The sequence below is a fragment of the Phyllostomus discolor genome, chromosome 4, assembly GCF_004126475.2.
Source record: "Phyllostomus discolor isolate MPI-MPIP mPhyDis1 chromosome 4, mPhyDis1.pri.v3, whole genome shotgun sequence".
Lineage (NCBI taxonomy): Eukaryota > Metazoa > Chordata > Mammalia > Chiroptera > Phyllostomidae > Phyllostomus > Phyllostomus discolor.
In genome coordinates, this window is record NC_040906.2 from 78,695,708 (window position 1) to 78,721,238 (window position 25,531).

The 25,531-nt window shown below is 36.5% G+C and overlaps 1 protein-coding gene across 1 annotated transcript in view; it reads left to right on the top strand.

Annotated features, from left to right (window-relative positions):
• The window catches only part of LRP1B (LDL receptor related protein 1B), a 1,792,671-nt gene that overhangs the window by 1,264,917 nt on the left and 502,223 nt on the right, over nucleotides 1–25,531 (top strand). The window contains exon 33 of the mRNA XM_036023545.1: nucleotides 22,658–22,798. Within this exon, the coding sequence (XP_035879438.1) occupies nucleotides 22,658–22,798 (141 nt within the window). The remainder of the gene's footprint in view (nucleotides 1–22,657; nucleotides 22,799–25,531) is intronic.

Consider the following 25,531-nt stretch of genomic DNA (forward strand, 5'->3'; position numbering starts at 1 on the left):
AAGATCTAGTGTTTATATTTTCCCTTTAAAATGTATAAGTGATTTTTTAGTTAAGTTGTCATTGGTGAAAATATTCTGGAGAAAAGTTATATATTAAACACCTATAAATTTTTCATTTCTATTGTAGTATAGCAGTTTATCTATCATCTAACCCACACTGGCTGTCAACTGAGTAAAGATTAGTGTTCTGTTCTTCTCAGACATAGCTGACCACAGCTCATACAGCAGCAGCATCTGGCTACAGCTTCTTCACTACTCTGACTATCACTGTGAGAGCCTGGACTAGTATGATGTAGAGGAAGAGTAAGGAGTGGAGGTCAGAGGTTTAATTTGGATTTAGGTAATTGGAATATATTAGAAGTAAGTTTCAGATCTGTTTCAACTTAGGGTGTGTCTTTTCTCAGTAACTTCTGTTGTACTGCTTAGGCTGGACCTTCAATTCCTGTGTCATAGATTCATTTTAATAACTTTCCAGTACTTTGTCCTGCTCTTAATGAATTAGTAGATATAAAGTAATCTAGGAATGCCATAATGAAATACTACAGAATGAGTGACTTAAACAGTAAATATTTATTTTGTCACAATTCTGGGGCCTGCAAGCCAAAGATCAAGCTGTCAGCAGATTTGTGTCTTCTCGGGACTCCTTGGTTAGAACCAGTAAATGATACCTACAAACCATGTACTCATGTGGTTTTTCCTCTGTTCTCACATCCCTGGTGTCTCTTGTCATGAAGACACCAGTCCTATTGGATTAGGGCCCCACCTTATTACCTCATGTAACTTTACCCCTTTAAAGATCCTATGTCTGGTTACCATCACACTGGAGACTAGGGTTTAAACATGTAAAATTATTTTTGGGGAGAGGGCACAAAACAGAAAAGGCCATCACCTAAATTAGCCCTATTTAGACTTTGCTTAAGCTAAACCCCTTAACAAGGAGGAAAATGAATTTCCTAAAACTTTGTCCTAAACAGTGTGTAAATCAAGGTAAAAAAAAAGAATTGTCTCCTTTGAAAACTGTTTGTTAGTTTCATTTGTTTAAAACAATTATAGATATAAACAGCAGTTACAATATTTCATTTTCCCTATACTAATATGGCATTATCTATGACTTGAACTTGGTGGTCACCTTTAGAGTGATAACCACAAGCAATTAGCATTATTCTTTTCCGCTGCCCAGAATTTCCACTACTAATGTCAAGTACCCTCCATGTAAATGAATGTAACTAGTGTAGGGGGAGAAAAATAATTTTCCCTCTACCCTTCTAAATTATAGGTGATATGCCAGTAGTGAAAGATAGATTAACAGGAGAAAAAACTTTTTTTGTAAATTAATTATATATGTATGGAACCCGACAAGGATTTGAGATTCAAAAGGAAACCAGACTATTGAGTCCTGTATGCCATCCTGGGCAAAGAAAAGAGACAGGGAGGGGTCTGTGGCTTAAAGAGGGGAGGCTATTCCTGGGAAAGTGAGTGGAGATGTTTGGTAAACAACCCCTGCCATGTAAGTAAGTGTCTCAGATGAAAAAGTCATCACTGATAATAGCTCTGTTCTTCTCACAGGGCCCATTTCAAATGGGCACTTCCCTTACAAAAAGTAACTTCTATTCTTTTACAAGAGCTTCACTTTTGTTTACTTAAAAAAATTAATCAAGTTCAAATTAATCCTTATGCCAAAGAGGCAAATGTGGGGGTGGCACATTCTGGTGGCCACAAGAGAAGTAGTTGTAAAATCATAGGAAAACATAGTATAGATTTATCCACTGTTTTGAAAAAAAAAAAAAACCCACACATATTCCTATTGACAGTGCATAGAAATATTTTTCTGAATTGTTGTTTTAGAATTAGTATAGTCACAACTTGCCTGGTGTGGCTCAGTGGATTGAGTGCTGGACTGTGAAGCAAAGGGTCGCTGGTTTGATTCCTAGTCAGGGCACATGCCTGGGTTTCAGGCCAGGTCCTCAGTAGGGGGCACATGAGAGGCAACCACACATTGATGTTTCTCTCTCTCACTTTCTCCCTCCCTTACCATCTAAAAATAAATAAAGTCTTTAAAAATAATTAGTGTAGTCATATGTATGTTCATTCAGATTTTCAGGCGGATTTTTTTTTTTTGCTCATTATTTTATTCAGTATAGCTGCCAATGATTGTTCTTACCATTCAGGTCCCTTGGCTAAGTATTTCACATATTACATGAGGGTAGTAAGATTTCCCTCATTTTACAGGTGATGAGAATAATACTAAGAGTCAAAGTAAGTTGCTCAAGATCACCCAGTGATAAATGTCACAACCAAATATTTAAGCTGATTTGTGTGACTCCAAGCCACATTCTCTCACATATTGTAGTGACTCTCAACGATTCATATGTCTGGCATTGGTCTATGTATGGAGGATAACAGTTAATAATACATAATCCCTGCCCTGGAGAGACTTATATTTTAAAGAAGGAGATATACATGTAAATAACAAAATGCTACAGGATTATGAATGCTATAATGGAATTATACACAGGCCACAGAACAACACAAAGGGTCAGGTGAATCACTCCACTTTTTGAGGAAAATTACAGTTTCCAAATACAGGTACAATTTGAACTCAGCCCAGAAGTCTGTGTATGTGTCCACTTTTCAGATAATGGGAAAGAGGTAGGTGTAGCAGTGGATATTTAACATTTCAGATGGAGGAAGAAATTGATGGCAAATACAAAAAGGTGTCAATGTAAGAAACATTTAAATTTGTAGAGAATTTTTGTGAGTTTATTTGAGCCACACTAACAATTGCCAGGAATCAACATCTCAACAAATTGGGAAAAGCTCCAAAGAATGGCATCTTAACACTTCATTTTTTACATTGCAATCAAAGGAGGAGACATAAGGGGGTTATGTAAAATCCATTGTTGATAGATTAGGGAGGTATGAGAAAGCAAAGCAGAGAAATCTCTGGGACTTTATAAAAAGTAAAAAGGAGAGACACATACTCCTTTTACATTGGCGGATATAGGGCAGTTATCATTGAATGCTTACAGTCTATGGAAAAGAAGGTAACAATGAGTGACTCTGCCCTGGTAGGAGTTTGTGCCCTGAGGGGTCCAAAGAAAGGAAATTACCTTGACATTCCAAAGGTATTTTTCCTTAGATGCAAAAAGAGATGGTACTGGTTAAGGTAAATATTGGCCTTTGTTAGGGAAAAATACTGGCCTAGGACAGAACTACCTGCCATGAACTTCTTTTAGTTAACAAGTTTTAAATTCAGACCATCCTTTATGGCTTCTTTAGTTCTCCAAGTGTGTAAGACTGCCACACTGGTCTGCCTGGGGTTTGCCACACTTAGTGTGTGGCCCCTTTTCTTCCATAAATGTATAGAAACATCTGGCTATTATTTGGAAAATTATAAATGCTATTAACTGTATATTAACCTACTAATTGGTATAGAGGAAAATGTTATGAGAACATAGAGTGAAGCAGTTCAGAAACAATTAAACACAAGGTGATACAAAAACATATTTAATTTAAATGTGCATAATTAAAATGTTCAATCTGCTCTGTTATCCAACTTGAATAGTTCTTCATTCCTTCCTTTCCCTGCCCCTCCTCTTCCTCTTCTTTGCTTCTTCTAATGAAGACCATCTTAGGTATCATCAGTCTATTTTCTAAACATCCCAGCAAGCAGTTATATAGAGCTGCCTTGTGTTGGTCAGCTAATTCTTTCCTCTCATTGTCGTTGTCACCTTCATCATTGAACAAAGACTCAGGTTCACTGGCAACACTGTCAAGCCATCAACTCAGAAATTAAATCGCCTGCCATTCTCATTTTTCTCCCTCGAACCCCAGACTGCCCCTTCCACTCTTAATGAGGCAAGCATTTCAATACAATAATGAAGGGAGAGAATTTAGGACCCTATTAGTCAGTTCAAGGTCACAAAGCCTCCAAAGCAAAATTCTTGAGTTTGTTCTGCAGTGCTTTCCATCCTCCTTTCACTGTCCTCCAAATTCTCTGTTTAAGAAAAAATAAAAAGGGAACAATTCTTGGGAGAAGGAAGAGCAAAGTGACTTCTAGTTTAGTCACTGCACTAAGAAAGAGAGTTTGGCACAGGGCTTCCTACAAACTGCAGAGCTGCCCCCTACCCCAGGAGAGCAGCTGGCAGGTGGATGGATGACTGTCAGCAGACAAACGCAGCTCTGATTGCCCACATGGAGGGACATTTCTGATCTGTAGTAGGAACAGTGTAAATATGTAATGGCTTCTATATAATTATAAAGAATCCACTTATTCTGATATGTGGATTATTCTCATATTCATGATAGTTTTGATTATTTTTCTTTTGGTTATTTTCATTCATGTCTGTTCTAAAACATGCTTAACCTGTCTCTGGAATTTTAAAGTTAACTGCAATTCAATATTCTGGGAACATGGGACACCAGTTCCAGGAGCAGTTATACATAAGGTGATATGAAAATAAGAGGGCATCAACTCACAGGTGGCCTTTGTGTCACACTAAGGAGGTTGAGAGGGAAACCATGTGAGTATTTTAAATAGCAGAATGGCATGCTTCAATTTGCATTTTAGAAAGATCACTTTAGTGTTTCCTGAGCAATGATTGGAGGATGAAAATTGGTGAGGCACCGAGATAAGCAGATTCAGTGGGAATGGAGAGGAAATTAAATATTCCTTTTGTGAAATAATAAAGGTGAGGAATTAAGTGGACTTGCTCAGAATGATGAGGTACCTTGGAGAGGCCATGGAGGCAAGGCTGGGAAAATGGTGACTGGCTTTTACCTCTGATGACTGAGTGAGAGCTATTCACTATGAGAAATTGTCCTTGTTGGTTTGGGCTGCTATAACAAAAAATACCATTGACTGGTTGCTTAAACAGCAAATAGTTTCTCCTAGTTCAGAAGATTGGAAGTCCAGGATCAATGCCAGCAGATTTGCCATCTGGTGTAAAGTTTGTGGTGACTTTTTTATATTCAGGTAGTAATACCTATTGTGCAGTTGGATACATGGACTGAAGATTAAGGGAGTAGTTTATCATAAGATAGAAATTTCTGAGCTATAAGGATGATAATGTAGTTATTTATTATTTGTATTTTATTTTATTATTTTATTTTTTTGTTTTAATCTTTATTCAAGTACAGTTTTCTCCCTTTTACACCCCTTCCAGCCCACCCACCCAACCCTCCCCATTTCTGTCCCATTACCACCCACCCCCTAGTTTTTGTCCATGGGTCCTTTAAATTTGTTCCTATAAACCCTACCCATTCTCCCCTGAAATTCCCTCTTCTTTCCCCTCTGGTCACTGTCAGTCTGTCCTCTATTTCAGTGACTTTGTTTATATTTTGCATTTTCTTTGTTTTGTTGTTTAGGTTCCTGTTAAAGGTGAGATCATATGGTATTTGTCTTTCACTGCCTGGCTTATTTTGCTTAGCATAATGCTTTCCAGCTCCATCCAAGCTGTTGCAAAGGGCAGGAACTCCTTCTTTCTTTCTACTGCATAGAATACCATTGTGTCAATGTACCGTAGTTTTTGGATCCATTCATTTACTGATGGGCATCTAGGTTGCTTCCAGCACCTAGCTATTGCAAATTGTGCTGCTATGAACATCGGGGTGCAAAGGTTCTTTTGTATTGGTGTTTTAGTGTTCTTAGGATATAGTCCCAGCAGTGGAACCGCAGGGTCAAAAGGAAGATCCATTTTTATTTTCCTGAGGAAGTTCCATATTGCTTTCCATAGTGGTTGTACCAGTCTATAGTCCCACCAACAGTGCACTAGGGTCCCCTTTTCTCCACAACCTCTCCAACACTTATTGTTTGTTGCTTTGTTTATGATGGCCATTCTGACTGGTGTGAAGTGGTATCCCATTGTGGTTTTAATTTGCATCTCTCTGATAGCTAGCAATATTGAACATCGTTTCATGTGTCTTTGGATCCTCTGTATGCCCTCCTTGGAGAAATGTCTGTTCAAGTCCTTTGCCCATTTCTTAATTGGGTTGCTTGTCTTCTTAGAGTGAAGTCGTGTAAGTTCTTTATATATTTTGGAGATTAAACCTTTGTCTGAGGTATCATTGGCAAATATGTTTTCCCATACAGTTGTTTCTCTTTTTGTTTTGGTACTGTTTTCTTTAGCTGTGCAAAAGCTTTTTATTTTGATGAGGTCCCATTTGTTTATTCTTTCCTTTATGTCCCTTGCTCTAGGGGGCATGTCAGTAAAAATGTTTCTGCATGAAATATCTGAGATTTTCCTACCTACTTTCTCTTCTAGGACTTTAATGGTGTCATGGTTTATATTTAAGTCTTTTATCCACCTTGAATCTATTTTTGTATAAGGTGTAAGTTGGTGCTCGAGTTTCATTTTTTTGCACATAGCTGTCCAGTTCTCCCAACACCATTTGTTGAAGAGGCTATTTTTATTCCATTTTATGTTGCTGCCCTCTTTGTCAAATATGAATTGACCATAGAGACTTGGGTTCATTTCTGGGCTCTCTGTTCTGTTCCATTGGTCCGTGTGCCTGTTTTTATGCCAGTACCAGGCTGTTTTGATTACAGTGGCCTTGTAGTATAGTTTAGTGTCAGGTGTTGTGATCCCTCCTACTATACTCTTCTTTCTCAAAATTGCAGCAGCTATCCGGGGTCATTTATGGTTCCATATAAATTTTTGAAGTGTTTGTTCTATGTCTGTGAAATAAGCCATTGGTACTTTAATAGGTAGTGCATTGAATGTGTAAATTGCTTTGGGTAGTATGGACATTTTGATGATTTTAATTCTTCTAATCTGTGAATAGGTTATATGTTTCCATTTGTTTGTGTCATCCTTGATTTCTTTCCTCGGTGTTATGTAGTTTTCTGAATATAGGTATTTTACCTCTTGGTTAGGTTTATTCCTAGGTATTTTATTTTTATTTTTGCTATTTCAAAGGGGATTTTTTCCTTGATTTCTGCTTCTGCTGTTTCATTGTTGGTGTACAGAAATGCCTTTGATTTCTGGATATTGACTTTGTATCCCACTGTTTTGCCAAATTCATTTATTAGGTCAAGCAGTTTTTTGGTGGAGTCTATAGGACTTTCTATGTATACGATCATGTCATCTGCAAACAGTGACAGTTTTGTTTCTTTCTTTCCGATTTGGATGCCATTTATTTCTTTTTCTTGTCTAATTGCTGTGGTTAAAACTTCCAGTACTATATTGAATAGAAGTAGTGAAAGTGGACAGCCTTGTCTTGTTCCTGATCTTAGTGGAAGAAATTTTAATTTTTGCCCATTGAGTATGATGTTGGCTGTAGGTCTCTTGTATATGGCCTTTATTATGTTGAGGAATGCTCCCTCTATTCCCACTTTGCGGATTATTTTTATCATAAATGGGTGCTGTACCTTATCAAATGCTTTTTCTGCATTTATTGATATGATCATGTGGTTTTTGTCTTAGCTTTTGTTTATGTGATATATTACATTTACTGATTTGTGAATATTGTACCATCCTTGCATCCCTGGGATGAATCCCACTTGGTCATGGTATATGATTATGTTAATGTACTGTTGGAAGCAGTTTGCCAGTATTTTGTTGAAGATTTTAGCGTCAATGTTCATCATTGATATTGGCCTGAAGTTTTCTTTGTTGTGTCTTTATCTGACTTCAGAATTAGGATGATGTTGGCCTCATAAAAAGAGTTTGGGAGTCTTCTATCTTTTTCGATTTTTTGAAATAGTCTGTGAAGGATAGGCATTCGCTCTTCCTTAAATGCTTTGTAGAATTCTCCTGTGAAACCATCTGGTCCAGGGCTTTTGTGTGTTGGGAGGTTTTGATTGCTGCTTCAATTTCTTTTGTTGTTATTGGTCTGTTCAGGCTTTCTGCTTCTTTTACATTGAGTTTTGAAAGATTATATTTTCTAGAAATTTGTTCATTTCACCTAGGTTTTCAAATTTCTTGGCATACAGTTCTTTGTAGTAATTTCTTACAATCCTTTGTATTTCTGTGGTATCTGTTGTAATCTCTCTTTAATTTCTGATTGTGTTTATTTGGGTTTTCTCTGTTTTTTTTTTTCTTGATGAGTCTGCTTAAAGGCTTGTCAATTTTGTTTATCTTTTCAAAGAACCAGCTCTTGGATTCACTGATCCTTAGAATTCTTCTTTTAGTCTCTATGTCATTTAATTCTGCTCTGATCTTAGTTATTTCCTTCCTTCTGCTTGCTCTGGGCTGTCTTTGTTGTTGTTCCTCGAGTTCTTGTAGATGTAGGGTTAGGTTGTTTGTTTGAAATGTTTCTAACTTTTTTAGGTGGGCCTGTATTGCTATGAACTTCCCTCTCAGGACCACCTTGGCTGTGTGCCATAAGTTTTGGGTTGTTGTGAGTTGGTTTTCATTTGTTTCCAGAAACGTTTTGATTTCTTCCCTAATATCATTCTTGACCCATTCAATGTTTAATACCATGCTATTTAATCTCCATGAATTTGAGTGTTTTGGGTTTTTTTCTTTGTGGTTGGTTTCTGGCTTCAGTCCCTTGTGATTTGAGAAAATGCTTGGTATGATTTCAATTTTTTTGAAATTATTGAGGCTTGTTTTGTGTCCTATCATATGGTCTATCTTTGAAAATATTCTGTGTACATTTGAAAAGAATGTGTATTTAGCTTCTTTTGGTTGGAGGGCTCTGTATATATCAGTAAAGCCCATTTCATGTAGGGTATTGTTCAATGCCACAATATCTTTGTTGATATATTGTTTGGAAGATCTGTCCAATTTTGACAGTGTGGTGTTAAAATCCCCCACAATAATTGTGTTGCTGTCAATATCTTTCCTGAAGTCCTCTAAGATTTTCTTTATGTATTTGGGTGCTCCTATGTTGGGTGCATATCTTTTTTACAATATTTATGTCTTCTTGGTGGATTCTTCCCTTGAGTATTATGAAATGACCTTCTGGGTCTCTCTTTATGGTCCTTTTTTGGAAGTCTATTTTGTCAGATATGAGTATTGCCTCCCTGGCTTTTTTTTCCCTGTCCATTTGCTTGGAAAATTTGTTTCCAGCCCTTCACTTTCAACCTGTGCAGATCTTCTATCCTGAGGTGGGTCTCTTGTAGGCAGCATATGTGTGGGTCATGTTTTCTTATCCAATCAGCTATTCTATGTCTTTTGATTGGAGCATTTAATCCATTTACATTTAAGGTTATTATTGATAGGTACTTATTCATTGCCTTTTATGTATGTGCATTCCTCTCTCCCTCTCTCTCTCTTTTCCTTTCTTTCCTTAAAGCAGTCCCTTCAGCATCTCTTGCAGAGCTGGTTTGGTGGAGGTGTATTCTTTTAGACTTCTTTTGTCTGAGAAGCTTCTTATTTGGCTTTCTATCTTAATTGAGAGCCTTGCTGGGTAAAGTAGCCTTGGTTGCAGACCTCTGGTTCTGATTCTTGGAATATTTCTTGCCATTCTCTTCTGGCTTGGTGTGTTTCCATTGAGAAGTCAGCTGTTAGCCTTATTGGGGTTCCCTTGTATGTTACTTCCTGTTTTTCCCTTGCTGCCTTTAAGATTCTCTCTTTGTCTTGAAATTTTGCCATTTTAATTATGATGTGTCTTGAGGTGGGCCTCTTTGGGTTCCTCTTGATTGGAACTCTCTGTGTTTCCTGGATTTGTGTGACTTTTTCTCTCATCAAATTAGGGAAGTTTTCCATCATTACTTTTTCAAATAGGTTTTCTATCCCTTGCTCTTCTTCTTCTCCTTCTGGTATCCTTATTATACGGATATTATTACATTTCATATTGTCTTTCATTTCTCTTAATCCTTCTTCATTCTTTCTGAGCCTCTTTTCCTTTTCTTGCTCTTTCTGGGTGTTTTCTTCTACTTTGTCCTCCAGCTTGCTGATCCAATCTTCTGCTTCATTGATCCTGCTTTTCATTCCTTCTACTGTGTTCTTCAGTTCAGAAATTGTATTCTTCATTTCCACTTGGTCTTTTTTGAGAGTTTCTATTTCCTTTTTCATGTCGATGTAGTTTTCAGTGAGTTCATTGTAGCTTCCCTTTAGTTTCTGGTAGCTCATTATGAGCTCATTGAGCTTCCTGATGATCATTACTTTGAATTTAATATCTGATACTTGAATCGCCTTTATTTCATTCAGCATTCTTTCTGAGGCTTCCTCCTTTCCTTTCACTTGGGGATTGTTTCTTTGTCTTCCCATTGTTTGTGAAACTCTTCTTGTTAGCGCCATCTTCTTAAATTGATCTGTTCTGGCTCCCTGGGTTTGTGGTGTGAACTTCTGTAGTAGAGTAGCAGTGAGTTTCAGTGGTGCATTTTCCTTGGTCTCCCAAGCTCACTGGTCTTGGGCTGTCATTTAAGTTGGCTTTGTGTTTGCCTTTGGGTTTTGATTGTTTTTCGGTCTTTGGTGGTTCCTTCCCACCAGCTGGTTAAATGAGGGTCACCCTGTCCACCACCTCTTGTATTTTGTTGTGCTGGTGAGGGCAGGTTGTGTTGAAGCTGGTTCTTCTGTGTGTAAAAGGTTTTAAGGATTTTCTATTGCTCTTGTTCAGTTGTTTGTATTGGGTACTGTTTCTACTGTTTAGTTGTATTTCCACATCAGTCCTGGATTGAGGTTTGTGTGGTTACCACTCCCTCCTTCACCCTCTTCTGTTGTTATCTGTTAATGGTTCCTTTGTTGTTGGGTTTCCTCTTCCAGTGGGTATCCTCGTGTTCACTGCTTCCACCTACTCTTTTTTTGTGATCAGTTGTAGGGGGAGGCAAATGGTTTAAGACAACAAGATAATATTCTATGATATTTACAATAGTAGCCAGTAGAGAAGAGATAGGAGATCCTTTGTCTATGTATAGTGTTAACTGTGATCTTCCACCCAGCTAGCTGATTTTTAGAAAGGATGGAAAGAAGATAAGACTCTTGTTGGGGAAGGAAGGATTGTGAGTTGGATCTAGAAAGCAGTGAGGTTGTGGGAGGTCAGATTCTAAGGTAAGGTGAAAATAAAAGATAGTAAATAGGTGAAGTGTGTGAGATAATATAGTTAACCACTACAGTATTAGAGTTCTGGAAACTTTGAAATGGGCTAGGCTCTGGGAGAGGTGTTGTGAGATAATTACAATTGCATGGAACAGCAATTGTTTACCATAATATTAGGTCAACAATCATATGACAGAATCTATGAGGTGTAGGTAACAAGAATAGAGAGTACAGAACCTCGAGTAGGGTACTAATGGGACACAGGTGAGTTAAAGGACAGTAGATTAGCAATACACTATGAAAGAGATATCAGGGGAAAGCTGTCAGGTCATACAAAATAACCAGCCTAGCAAAGCAGATTATACCAAAACAAGAGGGATGCAAAAATACTATTAAAAAAGATGTAAGAATACTGGAAAAATAATAATAATACAAATATGCAATAACTTGAAGGTTCTCTGTAATAGCAGAGTGAAGTTTGTCTTAGTGTCCCAGCTGTTGTGATGCCCCTTCTTTGGGTTCAGTTTTGGTCTTTTCACAAATCCAGAGTTCTGTTTCACTTGTAGGTATTTAAAAAAAATAAAAATAAAAAAGGCAGATGAAGGAAGAAGAGATAAAATTGGAGGAAAGAAAGGAGGAAGGAATAAAACAAGAAAGCGGTAAAGAGAGGAAAAAGAAATTAAAAGATAATAAAAATAATAAAAATTTAGAAATTAAGAATTGTTAAAAAATAGAATCAATTTAAAAAGTCTCTTGGTTTCAAAGTGGCCAAACTGGTTTTTCTGCTCTTGCTGGCTGCAGCAGGCTGAGGGGTGATTGGTATGGCTTTTCTTCCTTGGTCAGAGGGCGCACTGCCTGGGAAGCTAATGTGGCTCCTCAGCCTTGCACCTGGGATGTGGGAATCAGGCCTTTCCCCAGGGTTACTGCTGTGGACTGGGGTGGGGGGCTGCTCTCCCCATGTGCCTGTGCCTGTGTGCCCTTGGTTAGGTGGCAGGAAGGCTGAAGCGATTGATCCCTTTAGGAGAATTCCCCAAACAGTGTCTGTCTATTCACTTCTTCCTCTTGAGAAATTCCTCCTGGTCAAGCTAGCCACTCAACACAGTGGCCTGGCTTCTCCCGAAGCCAAACTCTCCAGCCAGACCAGTGACTGTAGGTATCAGGGCCCGCTGCACAACCCAGCCCCTCTGGTGTCCAAGCCTCCAAAGGTGCTCATACCCCTTGTGTGTTTGCTATCACCTGGATTCCTCCCAGTGCCACTCAGACCCTGTTTGGTTGGGGAGGGAGCAGTTGTCCTGGCTCTCTTCCAAGGACTCTGTGGCAAACCCAGCAGCGGGCTGCAGCCCCGGGACCACACGCTGGTCCCTGGGACCCTACCTTGTTGCAGCATTCTTCCTAGGGTCTGGTTTTTTGGTTGCTCCACAATCCTTGGTCCCTTATTTTCACATATGCTGAAGTATGTTGGTTGCTTGCTTCTCTACTCCATAGATCAGCCAGGATTTTCTCCCCTGAGCAAGGGAAGCCAAATCTGCTCCTTCCTACACTGACACCATCTTCGATCCCCTGATAATGTAGTTATTGATGTTGTAAGGCAGGATACTCCACTATTCATTCTCTTCAAATTCCCAGGCATTAGACAAAAATCTCAAGCCTTTTGACTATTTCTTTTACTGCTTGTTGCCATGCTTATGGGTAGTTTTTAAAGTTGTAGATATTGTTTATTGACCTAATACTATGGGAGATGGGAACACAGAGCTCTTGAGCCCTCTCCCCAACATGGATTTATCCTGAAATTCTCTGAATTCCTGCATCGTCTGAGTTTTCATTCTAGATTTGCTGCTGCCATCCTTGGATCTCTATTCACCATTACATGGTTGGGTTTTCGTACATCTTTTCTGTTTTCCTAACCCTCTGTACTATTTCCCAGTTTACTACTTTGTCTTAATGAAGTGCAGCCTCCAGCAGCTTTCTGAGAAAGGGTGCTCATGAGGTAAACTTATCAGGACAATGTCTGAAATGTCTTTGTTCCACCCTAACATTTGGTTGGTTACTGCTTAGCCTGTTTGGGCTGCTGTAAAAAATTATCATAGACTTGGTTACTTAAATAAATCTTTATTTTTCAGTTTCTCACAGTTATAGAGACTGGGAAATCTCAGATCAGGGTGCCCTCAGTTCCAATGTCTAAGGAGTGTCCACTTTTCGGTTTGCAAATAGACTACTCTTATTGTATCCTCACATAGTAGAGAGAAGAGAAAGAGGCTGGACTAGCTCTCTTCTTTTCATAAGAACACAGTAGTCTCATTATGGAGGCTCTACCCTCATGACCGAACTCCCCCTCCAAATATCACATCTTCTAATACTATCTCCCTGGGGATCATAGTTTTGACATATGAATTGGGGTTGGGGCACACACACTCATTCTATAGCAGATGAAAATAAAAATCAAGACTGGGAATAGTTTGTATCAGACCTTTCAAGGTCTGACTGTCTTCTCAAATTTAACTGTGTACTTGAGAATGCCAGTGCTATTCTGCTATTGTATCCTTTGATTATTAACTTTTTTTCTTCTCTAGAAACTTACAGAATTTTTTCTTTGTTTCTGTTATTCTGGCACTTCAAAACAATGTGTTTCTTTTTCATCTGTTTTTCTGGGAACTTCTGTGGCTCTTTTAATCTGAAAACAACTGATATTTTTCAGTTGTGGGAAATGATGTTGATTGTTTAAGTTATTTTTCCCTCTGTTTCTCAAGGATCTCTTTCTAAACTCATATAACTAATTTTTGTTTCTTCTTTTCCTTCTTTTCTTTTTTTTCCTTAAAGATTTTTTCCAACATTCAACTTTCTATCAAAAATTTTATTCCAGCTATAATGGTTTTAATTTTTATGACCACAAATTTTGGTTTAGCTATTTTATTTAATCACTTTATTCTTTTTACTGCTCTAATTGAATTTCTTAAGGTGACATCAGGTAATAAAATTATATAGGCTTCAGGTATATAATTCTACAACACATGTATTCTACAATACAGTATACATCATCTGTATACTGTATTGTGTGATTATCATGCCATGTCTCTTTCCATCACTATTGGTCCCCTCTTTCCCTTCTCCTACTTCTCTCAATCCCCTTCCCTCTGGTAATGACCATGCTGTTGTCTGTGTCCCTGATTCTTTCTTCTTTCTTTTGCCTTTGCTCAATCCCTTCCCCTGTCTCACCCAGCCCTCAAATCTCTCTCCTCTAACAGGTGTCAGTTCCTTGACTGACTTAATATTAACATGAAAACCAAGACCTGCAATGGGAGGAGGCTGGGTGCAGGTTAATTTTCTCTTCAGAAATTCAGAAGAAATCAGAAATCAGAGAGCCTGTGACCTCTAAAATATATAAATGCAACTAAAAGTAAGAGGATTACTTCAGTCTAATTAGAAGCAGTTAGAATCCAGTTTACACAGCCAAAAAAAGTGGTTCTTCTCAAGTCTGGTCAAAGATTGAGGGTTTACTCTCTGGGGAAGATGACCACACCATGAATGACACAGAAAATAAAACACCGAGGGTATGAATACTATATGTAAATGCATCAATAGAGATTAAGTGATAATAACACTAGTGGGTCCCAAATTTGACCCTGGAATAGAATCAGCTGAAGGGCTTGTTAAGACAGATTTCTGGGCCTCACTCTGCAGGGGTGTCCAACTTTTTGGTGTCCCTGTACCATACTGGAAGAAGAAGAGTTGTCTTCTACCACACATTAAATGCATTGCAATACATAATCACAAAAAAATCTCATAATGTTTTAGGTAAATTTACAATTTTGAGTTGGGCTGCATTCACAGCCATATTGGGCTGCATGCAGTCCATGGGCCACAGGTTGGACACCCCTGCAGAGTGTAAGATTTGCTTAGTCCAAAGTGGGGCCTGAGCATTTGCATTTCCAAGTTTTGAGAAGATGCTGATACTTGCTGGTCTAGTGGGTCTCCACCTGAGACAAACATCAGAATCACCTGAGGAACCTTTAAAAAAAGTACCTTGTAGTCACTATGAGATTGTTTTGGTCTGTGGCTTGACATCACAATATTTTTTTTTAAATCTCGAGCCCTTGCTTCAAGAATGTAATCCCTACTATAAATCTAAGGATATTCGACTTCAGGTCAAGATGGGAGAGTAGGTTGTCACTCACATCCCTCCATCACCACAACGAAATTACAACTAAACTGCAGAACAATCATCATTCAGAGCCACCTGAAACCTACCTGAATGGAAGTCCTACAAATAGGGACTTAAAGAAGAAGCCAAAGGGGGATTGGTGGGGGCGGGGGTAGGGTGGGGAATGGAGACAACTCTACTTGAATAACAATGAAAAATGTGAAAAAAAGTAAAATAAAATTAAAATATATATATATATATTTGAAAGAAGAAGAAGCCAAATAGAGACTGAGAGGAGGAGCAATGATGCAGAATGAAGTGGTCCCACGCCCACATGTGCAGTTAAAAATCAGGGGGGACATCTCACCTAAAACTAGGAAGTCCCAGAGGAGAGCAGGATCTCAGCCCCACAAGAGACCCCCCAGCCCAGGCCTGTGCCAGGAAGAGATGTCCCCATAACTTTAGGCTCTGAAAACCAGAAGGGATTGTGTATGAATGAGTCAGAGAGCTTTTGCAGTCACAGGCTATTCCTCTTCAAGGGCCTGCATGAACTTACTTAAATTCATTCCCTTTGAGATTCAGCACTGGGGCAGCAGCTTGAAAGGCACCAGGGACCTACAGAAAAGAACTAAATTGTCTGGTATCAAGGTGAAAGCTGGGGGCAGAGCTTTCCACTAGACAGAAGTGCTGTTCCTTTTTTAAGCCCTTCGACTAACAAAGCTGAGAGATGGCTGCCCTATTAGAGTCTCCATCAGTCTATTTTTTTATTGCCAGAGCCTCCTCTCCTATTTTTTCTCTTTGTAGCCTTATGACTTTTCCAATGCTTTCTTGTGAATTTGGGGGTTTTAGAAGAGAGCATAAATAATATAATTACCATATAAAACACCAACTCCCATTTAAACTTGGATTTTAAATAAACAACAAACACTTTTTTTGTACAATGATGTCCTAAAAAGTTATTTTTCATTTATCTTAAATTCAAATGTAACTAGGAATTTTATCATAGTTTCGAGTTTTAAAATAAAAAGCAAGTGTTTGAGAAAAATTCAACTTTAAAAATGAATCTCAACAATTGTAACCTTCACTAAAAATACATATTCTAATATTTCAGAAGTAAGTTACTAATTTGGGTGATATGTTTACAGAAGTAAAGCATTATTAAAACTTTATAATTATCAATTTTAAAATGCACTTACTGAAATATATATTGCAACTGTATTTAATCTGGGTTAACACTTTAATTCAATTTATATTTATCAAGTATGTTTGCCTTGCAAAGTGTAGTGTTATTAGGTTCAGTGGGGTAATATGATAGGCACAGAGCAATTCAGTGGAAAGGGCATTGAAACTCAATAATACCAACTGAGAGTGAACACCACACTTCTGTGTGCCCTTAAGAGAAGTCACCTTTTGACTTCCTGGAGATATTTTAACATACTATATCTCATTTATGATGGTTAAATGAGACAATCATATTTGCTTATGTTTAGAGCCTAGCAGAGGCCCTGGAGCTTACGAGGGTTCAGTAAATTTAATCTCTCTTTCTGAGTTAAGATTTTGGAGACTGTAAGGTAGAATCAATTTATATTTATTTGTGTTATTTCTTTTTAAATATTTTATCAGATCTTTCACTTTCTTTATTAGCAAATGCATTATTTTGCTTGGGCTGCCATAACAAAGCCCCACAAACTGGGTGACTTAACCAAAATTTATTTTCTCATTATTCTGTAGGCTTAAAGTCTAAGATCAAGGCGTGGGCATTTTTTATTTCTCCTGAGGGCTCTTGTGGGTGGCTATCTTCTTCTTCCTGGATGTCTGTGACCTAATTTCCTCCTCTTATAAGGACACCAGTCATACAGGATTAGGACCCACTCTAATGATTTCATTTTAACTTAATTACCTCATTAAAGGCCCTGTCTCTAAATATAGTCACACCTGACATACTGGGAGTTAAAACTTCAATATACAAATTTCAGGGGACACAATTCAACAGTGAACTAGAGTTACTCGTAATTATTTGCATGCAGCTTAAGCAAGCAGCTTTGGGATTCTAATAATTTCTGAAGATCCTAGTGTGTTTGTGTTAATAATAATGTGAGGGGAAAAAGAAAGAAAACCAAGTGTGAAACTAAATAATAATTATACTATCAAAAGCAACACCCTGTATATTAGAGAGATCTTTCAAAGGATAATATTTAAAAGAGGTATTTTTAAAAGGTACTATCAATAGGGAGGGGAAGAGATGGTTTTATTGAAATATTTTTGAAGTTATGAATGATCATGAAAGATATTTTTAGGGATATTACCTTCCCAATCAATTCACAAGTATTTAGGGAATTTCTTCATCATACCCAGTTTAAAAAAATGCAAAGTGTTATGTAGAATGCAGAGAAGTTCAAGACAGGATTCTGTTCTCAGGGACTTCCATCTCTGGATGCAAAGTCAAGATTAGTACAGATGAAGAATAAAGATAAAGCAACATCACAAAGCCATATGTTTGTTTCAGTCTGTAGAGGCTATAGATTCAATGAGAAGGAAGGTTCAAAGTGAGATATGCTAGTCTGAAGTATTTTCCTGAGGGTAGGGTTATACTTGTGTAATGATGGGTGAGGATAGTAGAGCTATGTGTAGACAAAGGTAAGGAAACCAACAAAATAAAAAATGGAATTGTATCTATTTCCTTCATATTACTAATAGGAGTCTTTGGTTATGTCTTATTTTCTATGGTGGTGAGAACACTTCACATGGGAAACTTTTAAACAAGTTTTGAAGTGCACAATATGGTATTTTTAACTGCAGGCACAACAGATCTCTAGAAATTACTCATTTTGTATAACTGAAACTTCATGCCTGTTAAATAGCAACTCCTCATTTACAGCTCCCCAGTCCCTGCAAGTACCCTTCTACTCCTTGTTTTGAAGAGTCACTATTTTAGATTCCTCATATAAGTTATATCATGTAGTATTTGTCCTTCTGTGACTGGCTAATTTTACTTAACATAATATTCTCAAGTTTTGTTCATGTTTTTGCATATGTAAAAATTTTATTTGTCTAATTTTATTAAGACTTTGTTGTGTTTGAGTAGTTTATGTTTCTTAGTAAAATTGTGAGGAAAATGCAGAGATTTCTTATATACCTTTTATCCCCATGCATGCATAGCTTCCCCTATTCTCCACATCCCCCACAGGTTATTTCCTTCTTTTTAAAGGCTGAATAATAATGCAGTGTGTGTGTGTGTGTGTGCGTATCTGGGTCTGTCTGGAAAAAATCCAACCATTGTTAATATAATGAGAAAGGTTTGCAGGACATTGATATAACCTGACAACCAAGAGGAGTGGACTGGAATATGCATATGTGAACAATGATGACATCACTCTCTGTTAGAGAGGTAGACACAACTGAGTGAGCATGTGTACTGTGTGGCTGTCACATTCAATAAAACTAAATAAGTAGAGCAACAAATATGTATCCAATTTTGCTTTAAGCTTGAACATTCCCCCATGGAAATTATTCAGATGATTCAGAAGGCCGCAGCTACGGGCAACTGGCAATTGGCAGCTTCATCACAGCAATGCACCCACCATGCATTACGTCCTGTGCAGAGTTTTTGTCAAAACATCAAATCACCCAGGTGACTCAGCCCCCCTGCCCACAGAGCTCAGATTTGGTACCCTGTGCCTTCTGGCTTTTCCCAGAACTAAAATCACCTTTGAAAGGAAAGATTTCAGACCAGTGATGAGATTCAGGAAAATACAATGGGGCAGCTGATGGCAAATGGAAGAACTATATGAGGTCCAAAGTGCCTACTTTAAAGGGGACTGAAGTGTCATTGTCCTATGTACAATGTTTCTTATATCTTATATCTCCTTTAATAAATATCTCTATTTTTCATATTTCATGGCTGGATACCTTCTTGACAGATTATATGTGTGTGTGTGTGTGTGTGTGTGTATATATATATATACTATATGTAATATATAGTATAGTGTGTGTGTGTGTGTGTGTATGGATGATGGACACTTGGGCTGCTTCCATATCTTGGCAATTGCAAATAACATTTATGTGTGTGTGTGTATCACATTCTTTATCCATTCTTCCTTCAATGGGTATATATGGTGTTTCCATACCTCTACTATTGTGAATAGTGCTGCAGTAAAGATTCTGACTTAAGTTCTTTTGGATATATACCCAGAAGGGAGGCTGTCTAGGGCATAGGATGTTCCATTTTTAATTTTTTGAGTAGTCCTGATTTTTATAGTTGATGTTCCATTTTACATTCTAGCAACTGTGTACAAAGTTCCACTTTCTTCACATCCTTTCTGACATTTTTTTTTATGATGACGCTTGTCATCCTGCCACATATGAGGTGATAGATCTCATTGTAGTTTGATTTGCATTTCCCTTCTATTGGTGATATTGAATATCTTTTCATATACCTGTTGGCTCTTTGCATCTCTTCTTTGGAGAAATGTTTAATTAAGCCTTTTGCCCATTTTCAATAAGGTTATTTGTTTCTTTACTGTTGAATTTTAGGCATTTCAGTTATCTGTGTAGTGGTTGTTTATTTCTTGTATGTCTTTCTCACTAGAACACGGATCTATAAAAGCAGAAATCTTATTTATCTTGTCTTCTGTCATTTTTCATTATCTGTTAGTACTTTACAAATAAAATATATTCAATATAGTTGAATAAATATATGAATGAATTTTATGATATGATGAGTAGACTAAATGCATGTACTAAAAGAAGGTTGAAAAGAAGTTATCAGTAGGTAGAAGCAATTCAATGTATATAATGATTTAAAAACCATATAGAGAATTTTGAATTGGTGGCAGTATATAATTAGGAAGATTGAAGAATCTAGAGCAAGAATTAGAGGTGATGAAAGACATGTTTTCCGAGGACTATAACAACCTAAAATACTTTTTCTATGATATTGGTGGTCCTAGTTTTGTGCTGGTCACTACTGTGATATCTGTTGTCCAAATCCTCATAGTCCTGTATGGGCACCAGATTATCTGGTCATTATCTTCAAGGCCATGGTTCTTTGTATCAGGCTCCCCTCCTTCTTATTTCAGGACTCTGTACTACCCCCCCCCCCCAAAAATCTAATTGGTCACCCTCAGAATCTTTGTATGTGACAGGGTGCGCTTTTGTGCTACACTTAGAATCCCATCTTTCCCCCAAACTATAATCCAGAATTGGGTTGTATGGCTGCCTCTACTTCCCAGGAAGTTGCAATAGTGTGCTTGTCATTTTGAGTGTTGCTGTGGAAGTTCTTCTCCAGATGAACAGAAGGGAACAGAATGACTGTTAGGTCAATATCATGAGTCTAGTGGTTAAGGAGGGATGTAATTTTCTGCCCCCCCCCACCAAATTTCCTATAACAATAAGGACAGTGCTACCAGAAATAAAACTATTATTTTGCCATACAGATCTCTTTAATATGTTCAGTTTTAATAGGTGGAATCTAGGGTCATGGTGAAGTATATCTTAGCTGACTGAAACAGGACAATTTGCAGAGAGAGATATTTTCTTAGAAAATCACTTACCCCTTGTTCCCTTTATCTCTAACATTGCTGTATAGTTCCTGCTCAAGATTCGTTAGGTCTCAGAGGCCAAGAAAGGAAAGATCATTTCATTCATTATGTGAAACACTCTGAGATGGTGCAAAAGAAAATATCTCTGAGTTCTTAGTGTTAGAACTTTTAGCTTCACTCAGTCATCTATGTCCCAGTGGTGAAATGCCCTGGTATAAAGACAGAAATGTGTCATGCTTCAATGTGGGCTACTTGCAAAACCTAAAACCAGCATGCCCTTTCCCTTGAGTCAGAGACAGTTCAGTCCATTAGGCTATAAATCCTATCCTTTAGGTAAATTCTCATTATATCTTCTCTCCACAATTTTTATGAACTTTATTTCTAAAATAATATACTTATAGTAACAAAGCTTATAATACAAAAGAAAGAAAACTGTGACTATTGTCAACATATCTTTTAAAAAATTGTAATTGTATTTTTTCTACTACCATTTATTCTCCTTACATCCTCTTTCCCCCTGCAATCACATCACTATTGTTCATGTCTATGAGTCCTTTGTGTTTGCTTTTCTCAATCCCTCTACTCCCTAACCATGCTCACCCCCACTAGCTGTCATCTGCTCTCCATCTATGAGTCTGACTCTATTTTGATTGTTAGTTCAGTTTGTTCATTAGATTCCACATATAAGTGAAATCATATAGTATTTGTCTTTCCCTGCCTGCTTATTTCATTTACCATAATGTTCCCCAGGTCCATCCATACTATTGCAGAGGGTAAAACTTTCTTCTTTTTTATGGCCAAGAAGTATTCCATTGTGTAAATGTCCCACAGCTGTTTTATCCACTCATCTACTGATGGACACTTGGGCTGCTTCCATTTCTGGGTGATTGTAAACAACAGTAACCTTCCCATCCTAAGTTCCATTCTCAGATAAATCTCTTATGTAGCTGCCTATTATTTATTTTTTTCTGGGGTTGCAGATTCAGTAAGAGATGATTATTATTACTGTCCTTGCTGTACCTGAAACCAGGCTTTAATTCTGTCAAAATATCCTGGCATTTGAATGAAAATAACTTGTACATTGAAGGTAAAGACTACATTCTTTTGATTATAGAAATAAATAAACTTTAACTTCTGGGTAGACAATTATTTGATCTCAGCTATCATTTGATTCTTGTTGAAATGCATAAAAATTCAAAACTTTTAAAATTAAGAACTTTCATTTAAATCCTTGCATTACCTTATTTTTTTTTTCATGCATTTAACATGGAGACTTAGAAAGAACACAAGTTTTGGAGAAAGGAAGAAAAAATATTTAAATTTAATTAAGAAATGTAATCTCTATGAATCTTATATTTTCTATCTAAGAGAATGATAATAGTTTCCTCATGGTTTTGCTGTGATAATACAAAATAATGTAATGATAAATGTGTGGTTTTCCAGTAAAATGTTAACATCCTGAGGGTTAGGACAATTTTTTTTTTATTTTACCTGTGGTACATCACAGAGTCTGTACTACTAAATGAGCACTTAATACAATTATCATTATGTAGTAATAAAATTTTGGAGAAAGGGACATAAACTGTATAAAAATAAAAAAAAATTATAACTGTGAAGAATTCAGTAATAAAAAATACCAATGATTAAAAGCTTATATACTTTAAACAAGTTAAAGAACAATCATTTTTTAGATATTTAAGATATTTTGTTGGATTTGCCATTTATTTACAAATATAGTATAATACTACTATTATAATCATTAAAGATGTAAATAATAAAATAAGTATTCAATATTAATTTGAAATATAATTTTATATCATATATTATTTATAAAAAGGAAAATTGGCCAAGAATCTCTAACTGGGGAGGAATATTAAAACAAAATGTCACTATAGTTTACATTTTTAAAAGTAAAAACAATTTTACTGTTTTCCCTAGAAATAGGAGTTGAGAATATAACAAAGGATATAATAAAGTATTGTAGTGTAAATAACTTTTCATTATTATTTAATAAGATGCTTGTCTTTTCCATAAAAACCTTTTTATTTTCATAGATAAGAAACTATGGTGGGCAGACCAAAACTTAGCTCAGCTGGGGACCTGCAGCAAAAGAGATGGCAGAAATCCCACAGTCCTCAGAAATAAGACTGCTGGGGTTGTGCATATGAAAGTGTATGATAAAGAGGCACAGCAAGGTAAGTCACACTGTAATGAATTTGCACCAGCTTTTGAATATATAATGTTTTATTTTTTCATGCTATTTTCTCAGTTCAACAATTGAAGTTTCCTATTTTTGCTTCTAATATTAAAAAAGATAAAAGGCAAACTCTGCTTCATACTATAGAAGAAATGACTTTCATGCGAGGCATATGAGTTTTCAAAACATTAACAAAGCTTCCCAAGGAATATTGATGTGTCAGCTCTTCAAAGTGGTCTTATTCAGCTTTCTAGAAAAGATACAAGAAAAAAATCCCAGCAAAATATTTGTGGTATATAATTAAACCTAAAAACTCAATGAACTAGGTGGCTTCAAATGGACTATGTCTACATAAGGATTTCACACCCAAACGCGCTACATCATTTGGCTCTAAGCATTTTGCTTTTCATTTTTCTTTGTCCAAATGGTGTGCAGTGAAATGGAGTGAGAGAACTAACAGATGGTTGCATAGGTGGACTTGTCACACTGCCCAAATGGCAATTTGATTAGATATGCCAGACAGTACAGCCTTGCACCTGCTAGTCCTTTCTTAGTTTTTGCTTCATGATCCATACATTAGCAGGACTCCCTTCCTAGAAAAAATGTTTTCCTGTATTTTACATTCTTACACTAGTCACTGCCATGAGAATCTTTAGCTTCATATATCTTTATTCTTAGGAAAACCACTTCAAAAATTTTAATTTCTATCTAAAGCAGGTGGGCATGTAGACCAAAGTAGAAAAAAAAAAAAGATAAGAACAGTGGCCCAAGGGGATCACCGATTTGGAAGACAGATGACAACTGTTAAGTAGACCAGGTTTGTTGGAGACACCAAATGAGAGCCATGCATACCTGCACATCCACAGACAAGTGGAGACCAGATTCATGGTTGCTTTTCCTGTACAGAGCAGGGGCCAAAAATGGTTCTGAAATGCTTTCTTCTATTTTTTAAACATTTTATTTATTTACTTTTAGAGAGAGGGGAAAGGAGGGGAAAAGAGAGGGAAAGAAATATCAATGTGTGGTTTCCCCTCATGCACCCCCTATTGGGAATCTGACCTATAACCCATGCATGTGCCCTGACTGGGAATCAAATCAGTGACCCTTTGGTTTGCAGTCTGGTGCCCAGTCCCCTGAGCCACACCAGCCATGGCTGAAATGTTTTCTTGACAGGAACAGTAGGAAACATAATTCTTATTAATGAAAAAAATGTTTTAAGATAAAATTGCTTTAAGAAATAATCTGAAGTGATCACTTTGTCCTTTTCATGGTTGAGAAGACACCAATACCCAAACTCCTTAGCACAAATTTGTACTTGGTGTCAGACATTTATTTTGGTCATTGTCTATAATGATGAACAGGATTGTTTTCACTAACAATTCCATAATGGAACATTTTCTGTATCAAAATAACTTTACTGGCATTCAAGTCATAGGAAATAGATTATTAGCTAGGAACAAAACACTAGAACACAGTAAAATATGATTTGGGGAGGAATTTTAATACAATGTATTCATTAAGTATTAAATTTACAGTATTATGATAAACTTTAGTTCATAGTCCATACTAGATGAGATTGTACCTAAAAACACAGATTAGAAAATGCAAAAGAGATAAAGAAAGATATTATATTTCTAAACAGGACTTAAAAAAAAATATATATATATATATTCACTTTTTAAAAATATGACCAAATATATATTTTGTTTGAATTTATAAATTAACATAATAACCTATTTATTCTGATATAGTTTCAATAAAATTTCTTAGAGGAAAATTTTAGTGTATTATTCTTGGCTCATTTTGCTCATGGTGACAAGATTTTCTCTATTTTTTAAAGGATTTGATTATGTAGGTGCATTTGGATATGCTATGCTGTAAAAGTATTACAAACCTGACCAGGAGCTCTTGCAAAAAGAAATTAATGATATAATATGCCTAAGATTAAAATGCAGTGAAAATATTATTTTAATAGAATAATATGCTATAAAAAACATCTGTATTAAAGACAATCCCATTAACAGAATTACAGTGGGTAACTTAAAGGCTTCATTAGTGTGAAATATGAGCAATTTGGGACCAAGATGTTAACATTCTTCCTCTTTGCATTTGAAAGTACAATTAGCTACTTCATTTATCACCTTTGACATAGATCACTGGAGTGCTGAGACTTTCTTTAGTCAAGTGGACTTTCTAGCTCCCTTAGAGAACTGAGGCATGAGGAGTGAACATTAGCATCATTACAAAATACTAAGCCAATCTAGTATTTCTAATCTGCTAGATAATTACTACCAAAATTGTCACTTTTAACAATCACTGTAGTATTTTCCTGTATCAAATCTATATTGTATAGACAAAGATACCAATTGTAAATAATGACAAATTTCATTTTCTTTTCACTTTTTCTCTTGTTCACTATTAATTTTCCCTTAGAGACTACACAAATGACACATAAAATGTGCATTGTTGTACAACATAGTTGTTAACATAGATTAATTTTATTATTTATCAAAAAATAAATATAACACTATATATTGCTATTACTGCAACTATGTTTAAAAATGTACAGTCCCAGAAATTTTTTTCACATAATTTTGATATTATTAAGGTTCTATAATGCCTCATTTTCTTTTATTATCATAAATTTATATTATTTTCTAATCTATTATATTTAATTCTTCAATTTCAGTGTTCTCTCTTGATTTGGTGTTTCTTCAAATTTTATAGTTAA